The 17,448-nt window shown below is 41.9% G+C and overlaps 1 protein-coding gene across 1 annotated transcript in view; it reads left to right on the top strand.

The window, feature by feature from the left end:
• The window catches only part of XPR1 (xenotropic and polytropic retrovirus receptor 1), a 108,823-nt gene that overhangs the window by 72,318 nt on the left and 19,057 nt on the right, over positions 1–17,448 (top strand). The window contains exons 9-11 of the mRNA XM_079981375.1: positions 425–601; positions 3,117–3,282; positions 3,762–3,956. Of these exons, the coding sequence (XP_079837501.1) occupies positions 425–601; positions 3,117–3,282; positions 3,762–3,956 (538 nt within the window). The remainder of the gene's footprint in view (positions 1–424; positions 602–3,116; positions 3,283–3,761; positions 3,957–17,448) is intronic.

Raw genomic sequence — 17,448 nt, 5'->3', positions numbered from 1 at the left:
CTAGCCAGAATCTTTCAGTGAAATATTCTGTTATGGGTTCTACTTGTTTGTTTTCTATTTTCCCAAGTGGCAAAAATGGGGCTATGCATAGCAGCACCTTGTCTAGCAATATTTCTACTGGTAATTATTGTTTGAGTAAAAATAAGGCATTTATATATCTAAATCTTACATGTGTCCAAAACAATATAATTTCATGTGCTTTAAAAGTTATACATAATACACTTTGTGTAGTCAGGTAACTTAAGTTTGATAAAGCGAGTTACGTACATTTAAAAAAAACAAGACCCCATGTTTTTTTCTAGGGGTTATAACTATCTGGAATCTTCACCTTTATGAAAATATAGTGCTGAACAAATAGTTCAGATTTGAGAATATATTGCTGTTTTACAAATGAATTGTTTGTGCTTTTATTTCATCTGCCTAGGTTGCTGGATTTCTTGGAACGTTGTGGTGCCTGAGTCTGCTGGCATGTATATATGGTCACCCCTATGTTCCTATGCAGGCAAACCCACTTATATTGTATGGATTTATGTTGTTGTTTCTCATAAACCCTACCAAAACCTTCTACTACAAATCCCGTTTTTGGCTGCTCAAACTCTTGGTAAGCTGAGACATGCTCAAAACCCATAAAATAACACCTTGCTTTTCCACTGTAAAAACAGCAGTGACTCAGTGCTGTTGTTCATGTGTGGCAAGAGTCATCTGTCCTACTTATTAACAGGGGCACTTGCACAAAATGCTTGTTAAACATGATTGAGGGTCTCACTGTGTGTGCAAATGTATGTGCAAATGAGCAAAAGGTTAAGTTGGCACGGTACCCTTGGAATAGCAGTCACTGCTGATACCATAACATTCACTTTTGCAAGTAAAAATTAAAACTTTTGTGATATAACAGTTCTGCATTCATTACTGAAGTAGTAATTCCAGGTATGAGCTAATTAAAGTTTCACGTTGAAGTTAAAGGTTCTTGTATGAAGAATATTGTACAAACTCTTCAGTAGAAAATGCTGGCGATTTTTATAGTTTTAAAATTATTTAAAGTGTCTGTTTGTACTTGTATGGCCCTAGAGTCACACATCCTAGTGACCGTTAAGAAATTGCACTTTGCAGACTCTTGCCTTGGTAATAATAAGAGAACCATTCTGTCGTGTTTTCACAGGTCTGAAGCTGCAGGGTTGAACCTTGGTCATGTAACAACAGTGGCAATTAATTTCTCAGCTTATTTGTATATGTTACTATGTTCTATGTGTACTAGAGTTTTGGGGGATCTTTAGCAACTGTTGTTTCTCGCAGCTGCTGTGGGCACAGCGGTTCCTAGCCCACTCGTGCTCTTGCATCATCTTGTTGTTTCCGGTAGAATGGGACAAGGCATTTGCTCCTGATACTCTTGGGATGAGAATTTGCGAGAGGTGTCGGAACCAAAAGATATCCAATAGCTTCTCACAGAGCCTTATTCAGAAGCTCCTTCCTAAATTTTCCAGTGGTTTCTTACTGCCAAGCAGTTGCCCAAAGAAAGCAGCCTAATCTGGTTTTTGTCTGTGCAGATTAATACTTAAGCCAAGTTCAGATGACTGTCTGTAGATGCATAAATGATTGCTTATGAAGCTGTGGATGCACACATTTCCCTTGCCCCTCCTGTGCTCAAGCTTTAGTACCCAAATCCTGGTGTGTATTAAACTGGAGTTTCCTGTTCAGTTTGAATGCAGGGAACTCTTGAGTTTATGCCACTATCCTTGTTCATTAGCTAAAATTAAGCTCAAGCTACACTGTTTTGGACAGGGGTGGCGCTGTGGGTTAAACCACAGAGCCTAGGACTAGCCGATCAGAAGGTCGGCAGTTCGAAACCCCGCGACGGGGTGAGCTCCCGTTGCTCTGTCCCTGCTCCTGCCAACCTAGCAGTTTGAAAGCACATCAAAGTGCAAGTAGATAAATAGGTACCGCTCCGGCGGGAAGGTAAACGGCGTTTCCGTGCACTGCTCTGGTTCGCCAGAAGCGGCTTAGTCATGCAGGCCACATGATCCGGAAGCTGTACGCCGGCTCCCTCGGCCAATAAAGCAAGATGAGCGCTGCAACCCCAGAGTCAGCCACGACTGGACCTAATGGTCAGGGGTCCCTTTATCTTTACCTTTACACTGTTTGGTCATAATGTGGAATTCTGAGTTAATGTAAGCCAAAATCTGGATATCAAACACATCCTGTGGTAGAACACAGATTTGCTGTTTTAAGAAGTTGTGGACAATTGGTTGTACACAGCCTTAGTCTGCAGTAAGTGTGTCATGCACACAAATGGGTGTTTTTCATGAAAATTTGCACTTGCTGACTTGAGTTCTGTGCTATTGTTGTTACTAGTTAGCTCAAATGTGGCAGGGATCTATATGACGATGATCTTGCTGGTTACACATTTGCCAAATGTTTTTTGTTAGGAAATCAACAAGGTATTGATTGGAACATGTCTGAATCTTCAATGCAAGCATTGTTCTGTATCCCCTGCTTGTTTGTGTTGTGTACAACTGAGCATCAAGACTAGATAATCTTGATGTTGCCCTTTTAGCGTTTTGTTGTTATAACTAAGCAGGCAGGAAGAGCTGTAATCTAAGGTAAATGGAGCATGAAATGGTCTAGCTTGAGAAGCGCATAGCTGATTTCAGACCTTGAGGGGGAAATGGGATGAGATAGAGAAAAATCTGTTTTTACTATTAGTTCAAATTCCCTCCAGCCATCATGGTTGAAGTGTCTGACAGCAAACATTTCTATTGGTGGTCCTTGATGCTGAACACGTTTTCTACACTTGGTATATTTGTAGGCAGGAAACTCAACAGTATTTCACTATTTACATCACTCACCTTACAAAAAAATATGTGATGTTATTACCAATTTTATTACCAATTGCCAACACTGTACAGCTGCATTTATCCAAAAACTGTATGATGGCCAAATGATTCTATCAATCAGGAACCTATAATAAACAAAGGATTTACATGGTTACACTGCCACAGATCTGTCCTATAATGCTGGATAATTTGATCATTTCTCTAGAAGAGAACATGCTATCATTTTCTATAACTATGTTTTGTGGTGACTAAATGTGTATGACACTTTTTCTTTTTCTTTTGCAGTTTCGGGTGTTCACTGCCCCCTTCCATAAGGTGGGCTTTGCAGATTTCTGGCTGGCCGACCAGCTTAATAGTCTGGCTGTGATACTTATGGACCTTGAATACATGATTTGTTTCTATAGCTTTGAGCTCCAGTGGGCAGCCAATGATGCATTGCTGGCAGATCCAGGTATGTCAGTGAGAAGGCAGCTTCATTAACGGCCATGTGCAGGCAAATTTAGGCTTATTTGCTCAGTGGAAAACCATAACAAATATAGGCATCTGGCATGCAGTAAAAAAAAACCACAACCACACATATTTACTTGGTGTGTGGGAATGGTGTTTGTTTATAACACCTAATTAGGAACTTAAAGTTTATAGGAAAGTGCTTCTGATAAGCTAGGTTTTAAGGTCCAGTTCAGGGTGGTGGTGTGGTTGAATTGTTGGTGGTGTGTTTGCTTCATTTGTTTGCTAGGTTTCCATGCCCTGACTTCACGTGATGAGGCATTGATATGAAATGTCCCTGGACTGGAGAAGCATAAGATTAATAATGTTGGGCCATTGCTTGAACCAGAAAGCTACTTTCCTTTGGTAAAATGAGACAGTTTCAAGAGGAAACTACAGGACATATTTTGCCTTGCATTTAGAAGCTTGTCTTTATTTTTGCAGTTGGTCAGATCTGCAACACCTATGCCTATGGAGTGCGAGCAGTTGTCCAGTGCATTCCTGCGTGGTTGAGATTCGTCCAGTGCCTGCGCCGATACCGTGACACCAAGCGGGCCTTTCCCCACCTTGTTAATGCTGGCAAATACTCCACAACCTTCTTTATGGTGACATTTGCAGCCCTTTACAGCACTCATAAAGGTACTGGTTTGAGAGCCTTTGCTGATTGGTTGGATTCTTCTACTTTAAATACCAGCATCTTATTCTTCTACTTTAAATACCAGCATCTTAATCTTCTACTTTAAATACCAGCATCTTATTTCTCAGAACAGTTGGCAGTGTATATTTATGAGACATCGAGGAGAAACCATTGCAGAATTCAGGGGGTACAGGTTAAGACTCAATCATATCTTCTGGGGAAATAGATAGGTAGCCGTGTTGGTCTGCCATAGTCAAAACAAAATAAAAAAAATCCTTCTAGTAGCACCTTAAAGACCAACTAAGCTAGTTCTTGGTATGAGCTTTCGTGTGCATGCACACGAAAGCTCATACCAAGAACTAACTTAGTTGGTCTTTAAGGTGCTATACTGGAAGGATTTTTTTTATTTTGTTCTGGGGAAATAGTTCACTTGCCTTTCAATCCCCCCACCCATTTCACTATGGACTGTGTTTAAACTTGAGCATGGCTCAATAAAATCAAGTTAGTTCTTCATGCCCACCGTTTAAAACAGTTGTATTTATTTCTCTCTACAATTTCTCTCTTCACAAATTACTATTTATACAAGACCGTGGTTACTTTACAGATGCTTAATAAGCCCAACCTCCCAAGAAGTTTGCAATGAAAGTTTTAACAATGGAGAAACTAAGGGAGGGAAGAGATGAGGGTAGCAGCAGGTGAACATGAGTAAATGCAGTTAAATGTCTTTAAAATAGGAATCATAAAATGAATTCTAAATCTATTAAACCTGCAAGTTGGCCCCAGAAAAGAATTATTTGTTTCTCATTAACAATTAAGATCATACCAGAAGTAATTCTGTTGAATTCAATGAAATTCACACTCAGGAAAGTAGGGTTAGGATTGCAGCCTATATGGAATTTATATTTATACCGTCTGACTATCTTCAGCATCTCAGGGAAACTTGTAAACCATCATTGCCATTTCCTATATTTAGGAAAATTTGTGAGGGTAAAAAATGATAGTTGCAAAACATTTCCTATCAAGGTAGGAAAAGATCCCTCCCCTCATATGTTTTTGCTGTGAACAAAAATGGTCTAGCTGCTAGATATTGAAAAAAATTAACAATGGTTCAAGACTATGTTTTGTAATTAACCACCTTTTTAGGATGGGCGTTGACAGTGCTGGATAAAACTGAAAAGTGACCATAATCGTATGAGTGTTGAGAAATGTTCCCACTGCCTTTTGACTTCCAGGTGTAATTTTTACTCAGAATGATGGGCAATTGCTTCCAAGCCATTAATCTGCAGATTGAGGTATCTGAACCAACATGTTTCCACATCTCCGTGGAAACCACAGTAATTTGCTTTTGCTGTTCTTGCAGAAGAATAAGGCTTTTTCTTCCTTGTGCTTTAGGCAGTCACAGTGCTTGTCTTTGTTCTTTCCCCCTCAACTCCCATATGAGTCAAGAGATTTCAGACTGTCTTTAAAACACATGCTGATTTATCCACACATGTAGGCAAAAGTGCATGTTTTGAGTAATCTGCATGCTTGTAGGTACAACATACAGTGGTGCCTCGCAAGACGAAATTAATTCGTTCCGCGAGTTTTTTCGTCTTGCGATTTTTTCGTCTTGTGAAGCACAGACTTTGGAAAAGCTTCAGAAATCACCAAAGTCTTCAAAAACCTCAAAAAAGGCTACCACACCGCGTGCTATGAGTTGCTCCTCGAAGTGAATGCACGGTTTTAAGAAAAAGGAAACAAACTTGCAAGACAAAGGAAACAAACTTCCAAGACGTTTCCATCTTGCGAAGCAAGCCCATAGGGAAATCCGTCTTGCGAAGCAACTCAAAAAACGAAAAACTCTTTCGTTTTGCGAGTTTTTGGTCTTTCGAGGCATTCGTCTTGCGAGGTACCACTGTAAGCAGAATTTGAGCTGCAGAATATCAACTTTTTAAAATAGCCCTCCGGTAAGCTTCTAAATCTCCTCCTCCTCTTCAGGTTCAGCACAACAAATTGTGCCACCTAAAGCAGGGGGGTAGCTCCAACCACACACATAAAACACACACACACCAAGCACAGCCACACACACTTTTATTTCTGCCCTCTGATAGTCCCCATCTCCTATTTGCAGCGCCAGTGCTGTCTTCTTCTGGGGGGCTTGTTTGGGGAAGAGGGGAGTTTTGGCTTTAGCACTAGAACCTTGGTTATGGAGTTAAGAATAAAAAAAAATCCCTGTCCTTTCCACTCATACATGTGCACAACACATTTCTTTAGGGTGTGCACCCAGATAATTATTTATTTCAACAGAGGAAGGAAAGGGGGCGGGAACGACAAGACAAACAAGTAGATAAAGAGGCAGAAAAACTAACAAAACGACCACAACAAGAGTGGTCAAGAAGTCAAAACAGGAGATTTTCCTGCAGAGAAAAATGCCCAAGCTAAGCTGAGTAGAAGCAGGACAGATTTGAAGTGCGGAATGGCTTCTCCCTCTTCCTTACTAGCATGCCACAAAAGTAGCCCCTCGCTCCCAACTCTCTCTCTCTCCACATAAGTGACAAACAGCTCATAGCAACTGAGGGAGTTGGGTTGCTGCTCTTTCTTATCATTTTGGATGTTTAAATTTCTATTTTCTTAGCACTGCAGTGTCACAGAAGACCGGTTTATACAACAAACTATGTGGCATTTAATATTCTGTGACTGACACGATTTCACAATGTATTTTTGTACAGATTTTGCATTGCTGCCTGAAAAAATACTCAGTTGGCTGTCGTTTCATAGTTTTCCAACTTAGGCTTCTCAAAAGCTTTGGGATAAATGTTAGGTCTAATATTTGCCTGAAATAAATGTCATGAAAATTGGTTAAGCTGCTGCTTAAACAGCTAGTTTAAGGCGATGTTTTTGGTCATATTGACGGCCACTCTTGGCTTTAGGCTTCAAAGTTGGATTCCTTAAGTATAGATAGATTTGTCTTCAGCGGGTCAAAACATATCAGGACTCAAAAACAAAACACATTTCCCTCAGGTAGTCTCTGATTAAGAGGAATCACTCCAATAATAGAGCATCTTTAGCTTATTTTATTGTAATTGAAAGCTCCATTATAATGTGTGCCTTTTGAGCTGCGTTCATCTCTGTTTCTTTAGCCTGATTAGCCAGAAACTAATAGCCTAGTTGAAGAATTGATGCTTTTGAATTATGGTGCTGGAGGAGACTCTTGAGAGTCCCATGGACTGCAACAAGATCAAACCTATCCATTCTTAAGGAAATCAGCCCTGAGTGCTCACTGGAAGGACAGATCGTGAAGCTGAGGCTCCAATACTTTGGCCACCTCATGAGAAGAGAAGACTCCCTGGCAAAGACCCTGATGTTGGGAAAGATGGAGGGCCCAAGGAGAAGGGGACAACAGAGGATGAGATGGTGGGACAGTGTTTTCGAAGCTACCAGCATGCGTTTGACCAAACTGTGGGAGGCAGCGGAAGACAGGAGTGCCTGGTGTGCTCTGGTCCATGGGGTCACGAAGAGTCAGACACGACTAAACAACTAAACAACAAGAACAGTAGCCTAGTTCAGAGGTGGTAGTGAAATACCACGGTAGTACCGATAGAGGGATGCACCCCAGGTTGTCAGTGTGGTATAATAGGGAGAAATGGAAGGTGATGTGAAATTGGGAGGTCAGCCCTTTGCCATTAAGAATGGATGTGCTTCTAAAGGGGCGTTAGTGTGAAAACCCGGGGAGGGGACCTTGTTGCTTACTGCTTGAATTGTGCAAAAGAACAGGCCTGTAATGGTTGCTATGGTGACAGAAGTATGTTCATTATTTTTTCAAAGGCCTCCCACCCCATTACGCTCTTATATGCAGTTGCTAGCTTCAGGGAGAAGAGGGAGGGGGGCTCCCAGCCACCAGCCTAGAAACCAATAATCCTCTTTATGGAAGGTCAGGTTGCTGTTGGCTGCCATCATCTCTTTGTGTAGGAGCCGCTGAACATGTTACAGCTGTTCTGGTGGGATTGTTTTCCTTCATTGATTGTTGCAGTCAAGGAAATTTCTGGCTTTTTCCCAGAGTCTGATTCTCACACACATATTTATATAGATTAGCTAGACTCCTTTGGGACAGAGTTTTGAACAGCCACATCAAGCACTTAAGCTGCATTATCTATGGCAGACATCCAAGCACATTTATGCATGTAATTGTGACTGAAATTAGTAGGACTTGCTGCATATCATGCGTTTAGCCTGGGTTACTGGAAAGTTTTACCCATATGAGCGCAAGGGGAGATAATTCATTGTGTAGGATATTAGCAGTTCTTTTTTTGAAACTTGTTGCTTCTGGTAAAATATTTACTCTTCAAAATCAACAGCCAAGGTTGTAGTGTGCTCCCTTCTCATTCAGCCTTGTAACTAAAACATGTCAATGGATATGACTCCCTCTCAAACCATTACTTGTAGGGATAGCATCCTACTAGATGTTGTTGTTTTGTTTGTATTCCCCAATATCCTGAGCTGCGGAACGTTACACAGGAGCCTCAATTATTGTGATTTTTTCAATAGTTTCTCAGAAGCTTTCTAAGAGAAGGAAAGCAGAGAGGGAAGCACATATGCAGTGCTAGAAATCCTAAAGTCAGACAGAAATTTATCTTGTAAATTTCCCATCCAGCTTCAAACTCTAAACCATTTATTTGACCAAACTGAAACCACACAAATCATTCATTTTACCTCCCACCGCGCCAAGTCTATGTATCTCAAGTACCTTGGATCTCAAACTCCTTGGCTCCCGAACAAATCGGCTCCCAAACAATTGAAACCCAGAAGTGAGTGTTCTGGTTTTTGAGCGATTTTCGGAAGCCGAACATTCGGCACAGCAGGATGCTCCCAATTGGAAGCCACGCCTCGGTTTTCGAATGGTTCTGGGAGTTGAACAGACTCCCGGAAATCATTTTGTTTGAGAAACAAGGTACGACTGTACTAGTTTCTGACTTAGTAACTTGTTAAATTGCCACCTGCAGATAATTACTACATTTAATATAAGAGGACAAATTTCTACTATCGCTTCTACTTTATACTGGCTTTGTACTTCCTTCTGCATATGTTGATTATCTTCTTAAATAAATAATCAGGAATGTATGCATTCTGGATAGCTCCCTTTTATATTTTTTGAAGCAAAGTCTACTCTATACGGCTGTGGGGGAAAGTTTGACTGACTGGGTGATAATCAACTGCCTTGTCTGGTCCGCACAAGAACTTCCATTGGCATAGTGGGACTTCCCTTCTCTCTCCCCCTCCTCACACCCCTGCACCCTTCCCACATCTGCTCCAGAGGGTTGAAGGACCATCTAGAACAGATTTAGGGCCAGGGGGAAGAGGGCGGGGTGAAATCCCATTGTAGAAGCAGAAAGCCTTTGCATTGAGGGGCCACCTTACTTTGAATACAAGCCACTGTCCCGCATGGGTGTGGATGAGAAAATGGGGCTTTCATTGTTTTGTGGGTGCTTCCCCCCCATAATCTGTTGCCAAATAATTCTGAATTATTTTAAAGCACAGATGAGCTGCTTATTCCAAAACCAGTCAAATTGAAAATTTGAGCGACTGCCTTGACTTTGATACATTTTTTTAAAGATCTAAACAATAGAAGTGAGATGTCAGCAACTTGAAAATATACTAAATCATCCCAGATCTATTTCAGGCTGTTGCATAACCATCTATTTTTTTCATTAAATGGGTTCCAGCAACCAACAGTAATTAAGATGGGGAGAATCTCTTAACCAAACAGCTTGATTAAGTTAGCTATTACAACATCTATAAGTGAATTACCTTTTTCATCTCTTAAATTGTGTGGCCTTTTCTTAACACCTTATCTATTATAATAATTATGAATGATTATACAAACTTAACTGGAAGAATTAAGTGCTTTGGAAACTAGAACCCTCGAAAGCAATGGCTTTCAAACTGTTCTGAAGAAACCTGGGACTCTCAGGAGCTTGTCAGGGTTCCTGAATGAAAAAATAATTTGCCCACATGTTATTTACTCAATAATAAACAGGGCCAGAGGAGTATTCGATTTCTTCTGAGTCACTCCCTTAGCGCACACAAGGCAACAGTGAATTCAAACCAATTACTTACAAGCCAATAAAGGCACCAAATTTTTTTTCTGTGAGATCTGTCTGATATTTATTCAGAATGTTTATATTCTGCTTTACAGCCTCAGGAGGCTCTCAGAGCAACTTTTAAAAGATTTGCACAATACAATTGCATTCAAGAAGATTAGTGCATGTTGTTTATTTTGTAAAATTTATATACCACTTGATAGTTTATTTAAAAAAAAACCTCACAACCACACTTCAAAATATAAAAAGATAAAAGATAAAAAGCTTTTAAGGTTTTTAAATATTTATTGTGTGTTTTTAGTTGTATCTGTTTTAATTTTTGCTGTGGGCTGCCTTGGGTCCTGCCCTGGGAGAATTATGGGCCACTAAATACATACATAAGGTAAAGGTAAAGGTACCCCTGCCCGTACGGGCCAGTCTTGACAGACTCTGGGGTTGTGCACCCATCTCACTTAAGAGGCCAGGGGCCAGCGCTGTCCGGAGACACTTCCGGGTCACGTGGCCAGCGTGACATCGCTGCTCTGGCCAGAGCCAGAGCCAGAGCCAGAGCCGCACACGGAAACGCCGTTTACCTTCCCGCTGGTAAGCGGTCCCTATTTATCTACTTGCACCCAGAGGTGCTTTCGAACTGCTAGGTTGGCAGGCGCTGGGACCGAGCAGCGGGAGCGCACCCCGCCACAGGGATTCAAACCCTAGGCGCTGAGGCTTTAACCCACAGCGCCACCTGCGTCCCAAATACATACATACATACATACATACATACTCATACCGGCAGCCAGTGTGCTCAGCCATTAGTGCCCATCAGCACCCTGGCTACTGCATTCTGTACCACTTGAAGCTTCCAACCAGTCTTCAAGGGGAGCCCCATATAGAGCACCGCACAATTGTACTAGGTGTGGGTCACTGAAGCCAAGCCGACTATCCAGTAACAGCCATACTTGGTGAACTATAGGGAGCCAATAATAGGCACTCCTAAACAATGAAGACGTGTGCCTCAAGCAACTGCTGAATCAAGAAGCTCCCCCATGCTGTGGACCTGATCTCTCCAAGGAAATGGCATCCCATCTGGAATTGGTTATGTACTCACTTCCCAGACCTGAAAGCTTGTGACCCGTAGCACCTCCATCTTGTTTGGATTTAGTTTCACTTTACTAGCCCACACCCAGCCCACTGCAACCTTGAAGAAGCAGTCTAGCACCTGCACAGCCTCTCCTGGTTCAGATGGTATGGAGAGATAGAGCTGTGTGTCGTCAGCTTAGCGATACATTACAGTGGTGCCTCGCAAGACGAAAAGAATCCGTTCCACGAGTCTCTTCGTCTTGCGGTTTTTTCGTCTTGCGAAGCAGCCCTGTTAGCGGATTAGCGCTATTAGCGGCTAAGCGGCTATTAGCGGCTTAGCGGCTTAGAAACAGGGAGAAAAAAGCAAAAAATGCAAGGCATTCGTCTTGCGGGGCACCACTGTACTCCAAAATCCCTGATCACATCCCCTGATGGTTTCATATAGACATTGGAACGACATGGAGGACAGTATTGGCCTCATGGGACACCACAAGCTAACTTTCCTGGTGCAAAGTAATAGTTTCCCATTGCACACTAGAAGTCACCTGGAAGGCATTAGGAAAACCACTGCAGTACCTCCAACTCTCAGCCCACAGAGCCAATCCGGGTCCATAGTATCAACTGCCACATCAACAGAGTAGCACTTCCCACTGTCTCTCTTCCAATGCAAAGTTCATCAGCCAGGTCAACCAAGGCAGTTTCAGTGCTATATCTGGGCCTGAGCCCATATGGAAAAGTTCCAGATAATTCACTTATTCTGAGCATGCCTATACAGTGGTACCTCAGGTTAAGTACTTAATTTGTTCCGTAGGTCCGTACTTAACCTGAAACTGTTCTTAACCTGAAGCACCACTTTAGCTAATGGGGCCTCCTGCTGCTGCTGCGCCGCCGGAGCCCGATTTCTGTTCTTATCCTGAAGCAAAGTTCTTAACCTGAAGCACTATTTCTGGGTTAGCGGCGTGTGTAACCTGAAGCGTATGTAACCTGAAGCGTATGTAACCCGAGGTACCACTGTAGTTGAACTGCGACCACTCTCTTCAACACCTTCCCTAATGCGGAAATATTAACAGTTGCATAATAGTTCTTCAAAAATTCCTGGTCCGGGGAGGTCTTCTTAAGGAGAAGGCGAACCACTGCCTCTTTAACGGGGCGGGGGGCAATACCTTCCCCACCTGCACTGGGGCATGAACCCCTCCTGTTAACCTTCTCTGGCTTGCCTCTGTGAGCCTGATGGGCAAGGGACAAGAAGTTTGGTGATCAGCTGGGCCCATTCAATAGCTTGTCCATATGATTAGGCTACAATTGAAACAGGAACAGACATTGCTCAGAATATGTCAGGATGAATCCTAACAATAGTTTCAAATCCCTTCATATTTGGGTGATTGAAGTACCTTACAAGCTTGTCATGGCAGGCTACCACTGATGGTTCAAAATGAACCCTCCTTCTGGCTTTTCTCACTCCCCCTTGATCCAGGTCTCAGTGATGCTTGCCAAGCCAGCCCCCTCATCCACAATCAAGTCATGGGTGATAGATGACTCTTTTTGGACCAAAATAAGCACCACCAAACTAAAGGTTTGATTGACATGCTCCACCAAATTTTGATGGTTGAGGGATAGCATGGAAGAAGTAATGGTTTTAATATATCTCACAACCTGTTCACATGATGGTTTAACTTTGCGGAGGTGCTGTTCCTCCATTTAAAGGCCCTGTCTGTGTGTGATAGAAAGGCAACCAAAATGGAAGAAATCCAGGTAGCCAGTTAATTGAAAATAATCACATGATAGCATGGCTGTGTGAATCTTTTTTGAATACCAAAAGCTTACTAATTGAGTACTTAATTATGACAGATGCCCGATGGAGTGAGGCGTAATTTCTGCCTCCTTGCAATGAAATTATTTTCAGTGGCCTTATAGCTCAGGACAGCTGAATTTTAATAGCTGCAAAGCCAGCAAAGTCTGATAAATGCTGTTTATGTGAACAAGGTGTGAACAGAAAGACCAATGTGCTGAGTTCTTAGGAATTCAGGAGGGGAAAGGCCTAATCCTTATCAAACACATTGGGGAAGGGAAAAAACCTTAAAGCCACTTACTGAACCTAGTAAATTATTTTCAAAGAGCTTAGAACTGCTGGATGTGCAGACACAAATCCCGTCTTAAAATAATGGCTTAAATTAAATGTTTCATTTTCTTCTCTACAGGACTTTTAGTAAATTAGCTTAAACATGTGATACCTACGTAACTGTTACATTCCTAGCAGAGTGCCTGTTCATCATCATATTGGGGGTGGGGAGCAGCAGCAGTTTATAATTATTGAGAATTTGTCCTTCTTGTAAAAAAAGGCTAATTTAGGAAAATCCATTTCCTCCCCCTTCTGTTCATTAATTCTGAAGTACACTCTGCTAGGAGGTTGGATACACATGTGCAGTTTGCATGGATGTGGGGGACAGAGGAGTGGAACAGCTACTGAAGCCTCAATCATTCAGAATTTCACAAGAGGCTGAGTGGATGCTGCTTCAAAACAACCTAGAGCTGCTGAACAGGAAGGAAAGGATTAGGCCAGGCATAGGCAAACTCAGCCCTCCAGATGTTTTGGGACTACAATTCCCATCATCCCTGACCCCAGGTCCTGTTAGCTAGGGATCATGGGAGTTGTAGGCCAAAAACATCTGGAGGGCTGAGTTTGCCTATGCCTGGATTAGGCAGAAGCCGGGGATGGGAAGAGGAAAATGGCAGAGCATGAGCGAATACTGTAATAATAATAATCAACTCTCATGAGAATACACACATGGAGAGAGGAAGTGGCACACAGAGAGAGAACCATTAAAAGAGTGAGCAAGCACACCAAGAGAAAGGTTGAAGGTCCCAAAGGCCCTTAACCATGAAATCTTATGCACACAAGGATCAACAGATTTTCCTGCTCTCCTGCTGACTCAGGAAGCTTAGGAAAATCTTTAATATGCTCCAAGAGTCTTGCAAGTCACGTTAGGGTGCAGGTTTCCTCCGTCATTGCTGTTCCTGCAAGGCTTAGTGCTTTCGGGGAAGATGAGATTGGCTGTTGCTCAAACTTCTTTGAGAAAGTGGTAGTTCTGACTGAAGACATAGGTCCATGGCTGCCAAGGCTTCCTCCTCTTATTTTTTGGGAGTTGTGGGCTAGAAGACTTTCTCAAAGGCCATTTGCATGTAAAGATGAGCCTGACTATTTGGCTTATTGTAGTTTTTAAGGATTCAGCATGGTGATGAAACATGCTATCTTAATTGCTCCCACTTTTCCAGGCAAACTTTTCCAGAGATCATGATATTTCATTAAAAATTATACACTGCTTGATTGTAAAAAAATTAAAAACCCTCAAAGCTGGTTACAAAAAAGTTAATACAATTATCAAAACAACAATAATTTAAAACTTTCAAAAAGTTAAAATAACAGTAGACCAAAAACAGATTTGGATGTTTTCTAAACATCCTGGGTAGGCTTGTCTAAAATAGAATGTTTCTAGCAGGCAGTGGAAAATGGCCTGAAGGTACTCGTCTACTCCTGAAGCTAAGCAGGTCTTGCTCTAACCAGGTAAACCATATGTAAGCTTCCTTGCAAGGCAGGGCAAGCTACAAGTACAGTGATACCTTGGTTTAAGAACAGTCTGGTTTAAGAACGATTTGGTTTACAAACTCCGCAAAACCGGAAATAGTGTCTTGGTTTGAGAACTTTACCTCGATCTAAGAACGGAATCTGAACGGTGGAAGGGCACCAACGGCGGGAGGCCTCATTAGGGAAAGCGCGCCTTGGTTTAAGAACGGTTTCAGTTTAAGAATGGACTTCCAGAACGGATTAAGTTGTTAAACCGAGGTACCACTGTATAGGTAAAGGTAAAGGGACCCCTGACCATTAGTTCCAGTTGTGACCGACTCTGGGGTTGCGGTGCTAATCTTGCTTTATTGGCTGAGGGAGCCGGCATACAGCTTCTGGGTCATGTGGCCAGCATGACTAAGCCGCTTCTGGCGAACCAGAGCAGCACACAAAAACGCCATTTACCTTCCCGCCGGAGCGGTACCTATTTATCTACTTGCACTTTGACATGCTTTCTTTTCTTTTCTTTTCTTTTTTAATAATATTTATTAAATTTTCCAATAAAGACATAAAACAACAACAACAACAACAAAAACAGACACAAACAAAGACAACAAGTATAACTTTCAAACCTTATTTTCTCAACCTAGTTTCTCCGACTTCCTCATACCTCACCGTTCTGTATTCTAGTTTCATTATCCCATCAGCAAATCCATACCCTTATTTCCCAAATATTTTTTACCACTTCCATTCTTTTTCATACTCGTCGTCTCTGAAAACCACATTATTTTAAATCCATGTCAATCTAACATTCATTAATCTTATAATATTTATTAAGATAGTCCTTAAATTTCTTCCAATCTTCTTCCACTGTCTCTTTCTCCTGGTCTCTGATTCTGCCCGTCATTTCTGCAAGTCCCATGTAGTCTGTCATTTTCATCTGCCATTCTTCCCGAGTGGGTAGATCTGATGTCTTCCAATACTTTGCAATAAGGATCCTTGCTGCTTCACTTTGACATGCTTTCGAACTGCTAGGTTGGCAGGAACTGGGACCGAGCAATGGGAGCTCAACCCGTTGTGGGGATTCGAACCGCCGACCTTCTGATCAGCAAGCCCTAGGCTCTGTGGTTTAGACCACAGCACCACCCACATCCCTTGGGTGGGTGTATAACAAGTATAACTGTATAACAAGTATTAAATGATCCACTGTATAACAAGTATTAAATGATCCTTCCTTCTCAGGAGCCCAAGATCTTTTGCTGCCTGAGACAAAAGGATGAGGTGATGCTTCTCCATGTTCTGTGCACAGAAGTCAGTTGGACTAGCAATTGGATCTTTCTTCAGCACTTGTAAACAAGGCAGTGTCCTCTGCTACACCTCAGAGGTTAGCCAAGGGCAGGGAGCTTGGTACACGTAGCTCTATTCTCCCAGCACCTCCCCATTACTCTTTGCCCCTTAGTATCTGCTGCTGCACTCTTGCCTAGTGGTAGGGCCGGTGCTTTGCATTCCACATTACTGCCTAAAATTAGCAGGATGTGATAAGGGTGCTGGCAGAACTGCTTCTGTACCCTTACAAGGTAAGGTGAAAGTGAATGCAAGACAGGGAGCCATAGTTTAGAGTTCAGCGTAGGGCTTCGTGGTCCTTTAACTATACTCTGTTTAGCTTCTCATCTGAGCAATTGATAGCCTAGGCTAAAGCTGAAATGAATGTAGCTTGGGATGAATGAAACCCTTCTGACTTAGTAGGTGGAACAATATGATTCATGTTCAGTCAGAAGGCCTGTATCTTACTGTAGTACTTATCTGAAGATTAAGGCAGCTTTCTGATAACCCCTCAGATTTCCTGGTCCTATTATCATGGCTTTAACAATCAGCAGAAACCGCAGCTACCTGCAGCGACTGACCCTCCCAGAATACTTATCACATGCTATTGTGCTCTGTGCCAGTTTTTCAATAACACAGGGCATTGATTTTCTGCCCCTTTCCCCTCAAGCTGCATTGAACAGAATATATTGTTTGCCTTCTCTAAGATAAATCGAGAGAGTAAATAAAGTAAATTCATTCAAAGCAAATATAATGTTAACAGTTTGTACAGTGGAAATGTTTCTATTTTATAGAGCGGCCGTTTTCACAATGCATAAAAAAAGGAATGTATCGGAAGGAAGCTATTCTGCTTTCTGCCTTCCATATTGCCTGGCAGTTACTTCAAGAATTTATCAATCCACATTAGAAAAGGATGCAAATTTGTATTATTATTTTTCATTTCAACGCAATATTCTGAGCACATTAGTCAAATGTGTGACTTGTTTATGTGATGGCAGAAAAATGAGTGAGTGAGACACAGTAAGGCTATAAGTGCACAAAGGACATGGCAGGTGTTTATCACGAAAGATTAGTTCAGCATGAAGTATGCATGGTAATATATCACTGATATAAACCTGCAGGCTTTGCAGGCCAGTACTTGTGCATTGCCTGTCTGTGACTTTGATTGACACAGAAATACTATCAGAAAACAAACAAACATGTACAGTCACTTCTTAAAGTATGGCAGAAATTAGAGGCTGCTGAGCATGTCAGCTTCCAAGTGCATGTTGAGACATTTTTTCTCTGCATAAGAATTGTCTTATGGGAAAAGATGTGTTGAGGCAGACCTCAATGCTTTTTACAGTTTTGAGATGTAGTTATTTTTAAAACAGAGAACTTGAGATTCTGCTCCAAATGAGCCCAGTCGTCTTCCTGTGTTGTACAGATGCCAGGAAAAACCAAGTACTTAACACAAAATAATATATTGTCATT

Source organism: Podarcis cretensis (genome assembly GCF_951804945.1).
Source record: "Podarcis cretensis genome assembly, chromosome: 6".
Classification (NCBI taxonomy): Eukaryota; Metazoa; Chordata; class Lepidosauria; order Squamata; family Lacertidae; genus Podarcis; species Podarcis cretensis.
Note: the sequence above shows the minus strand (reverse complement) of the source record. Positions and strands in the feature narration are given on the sequence as shown.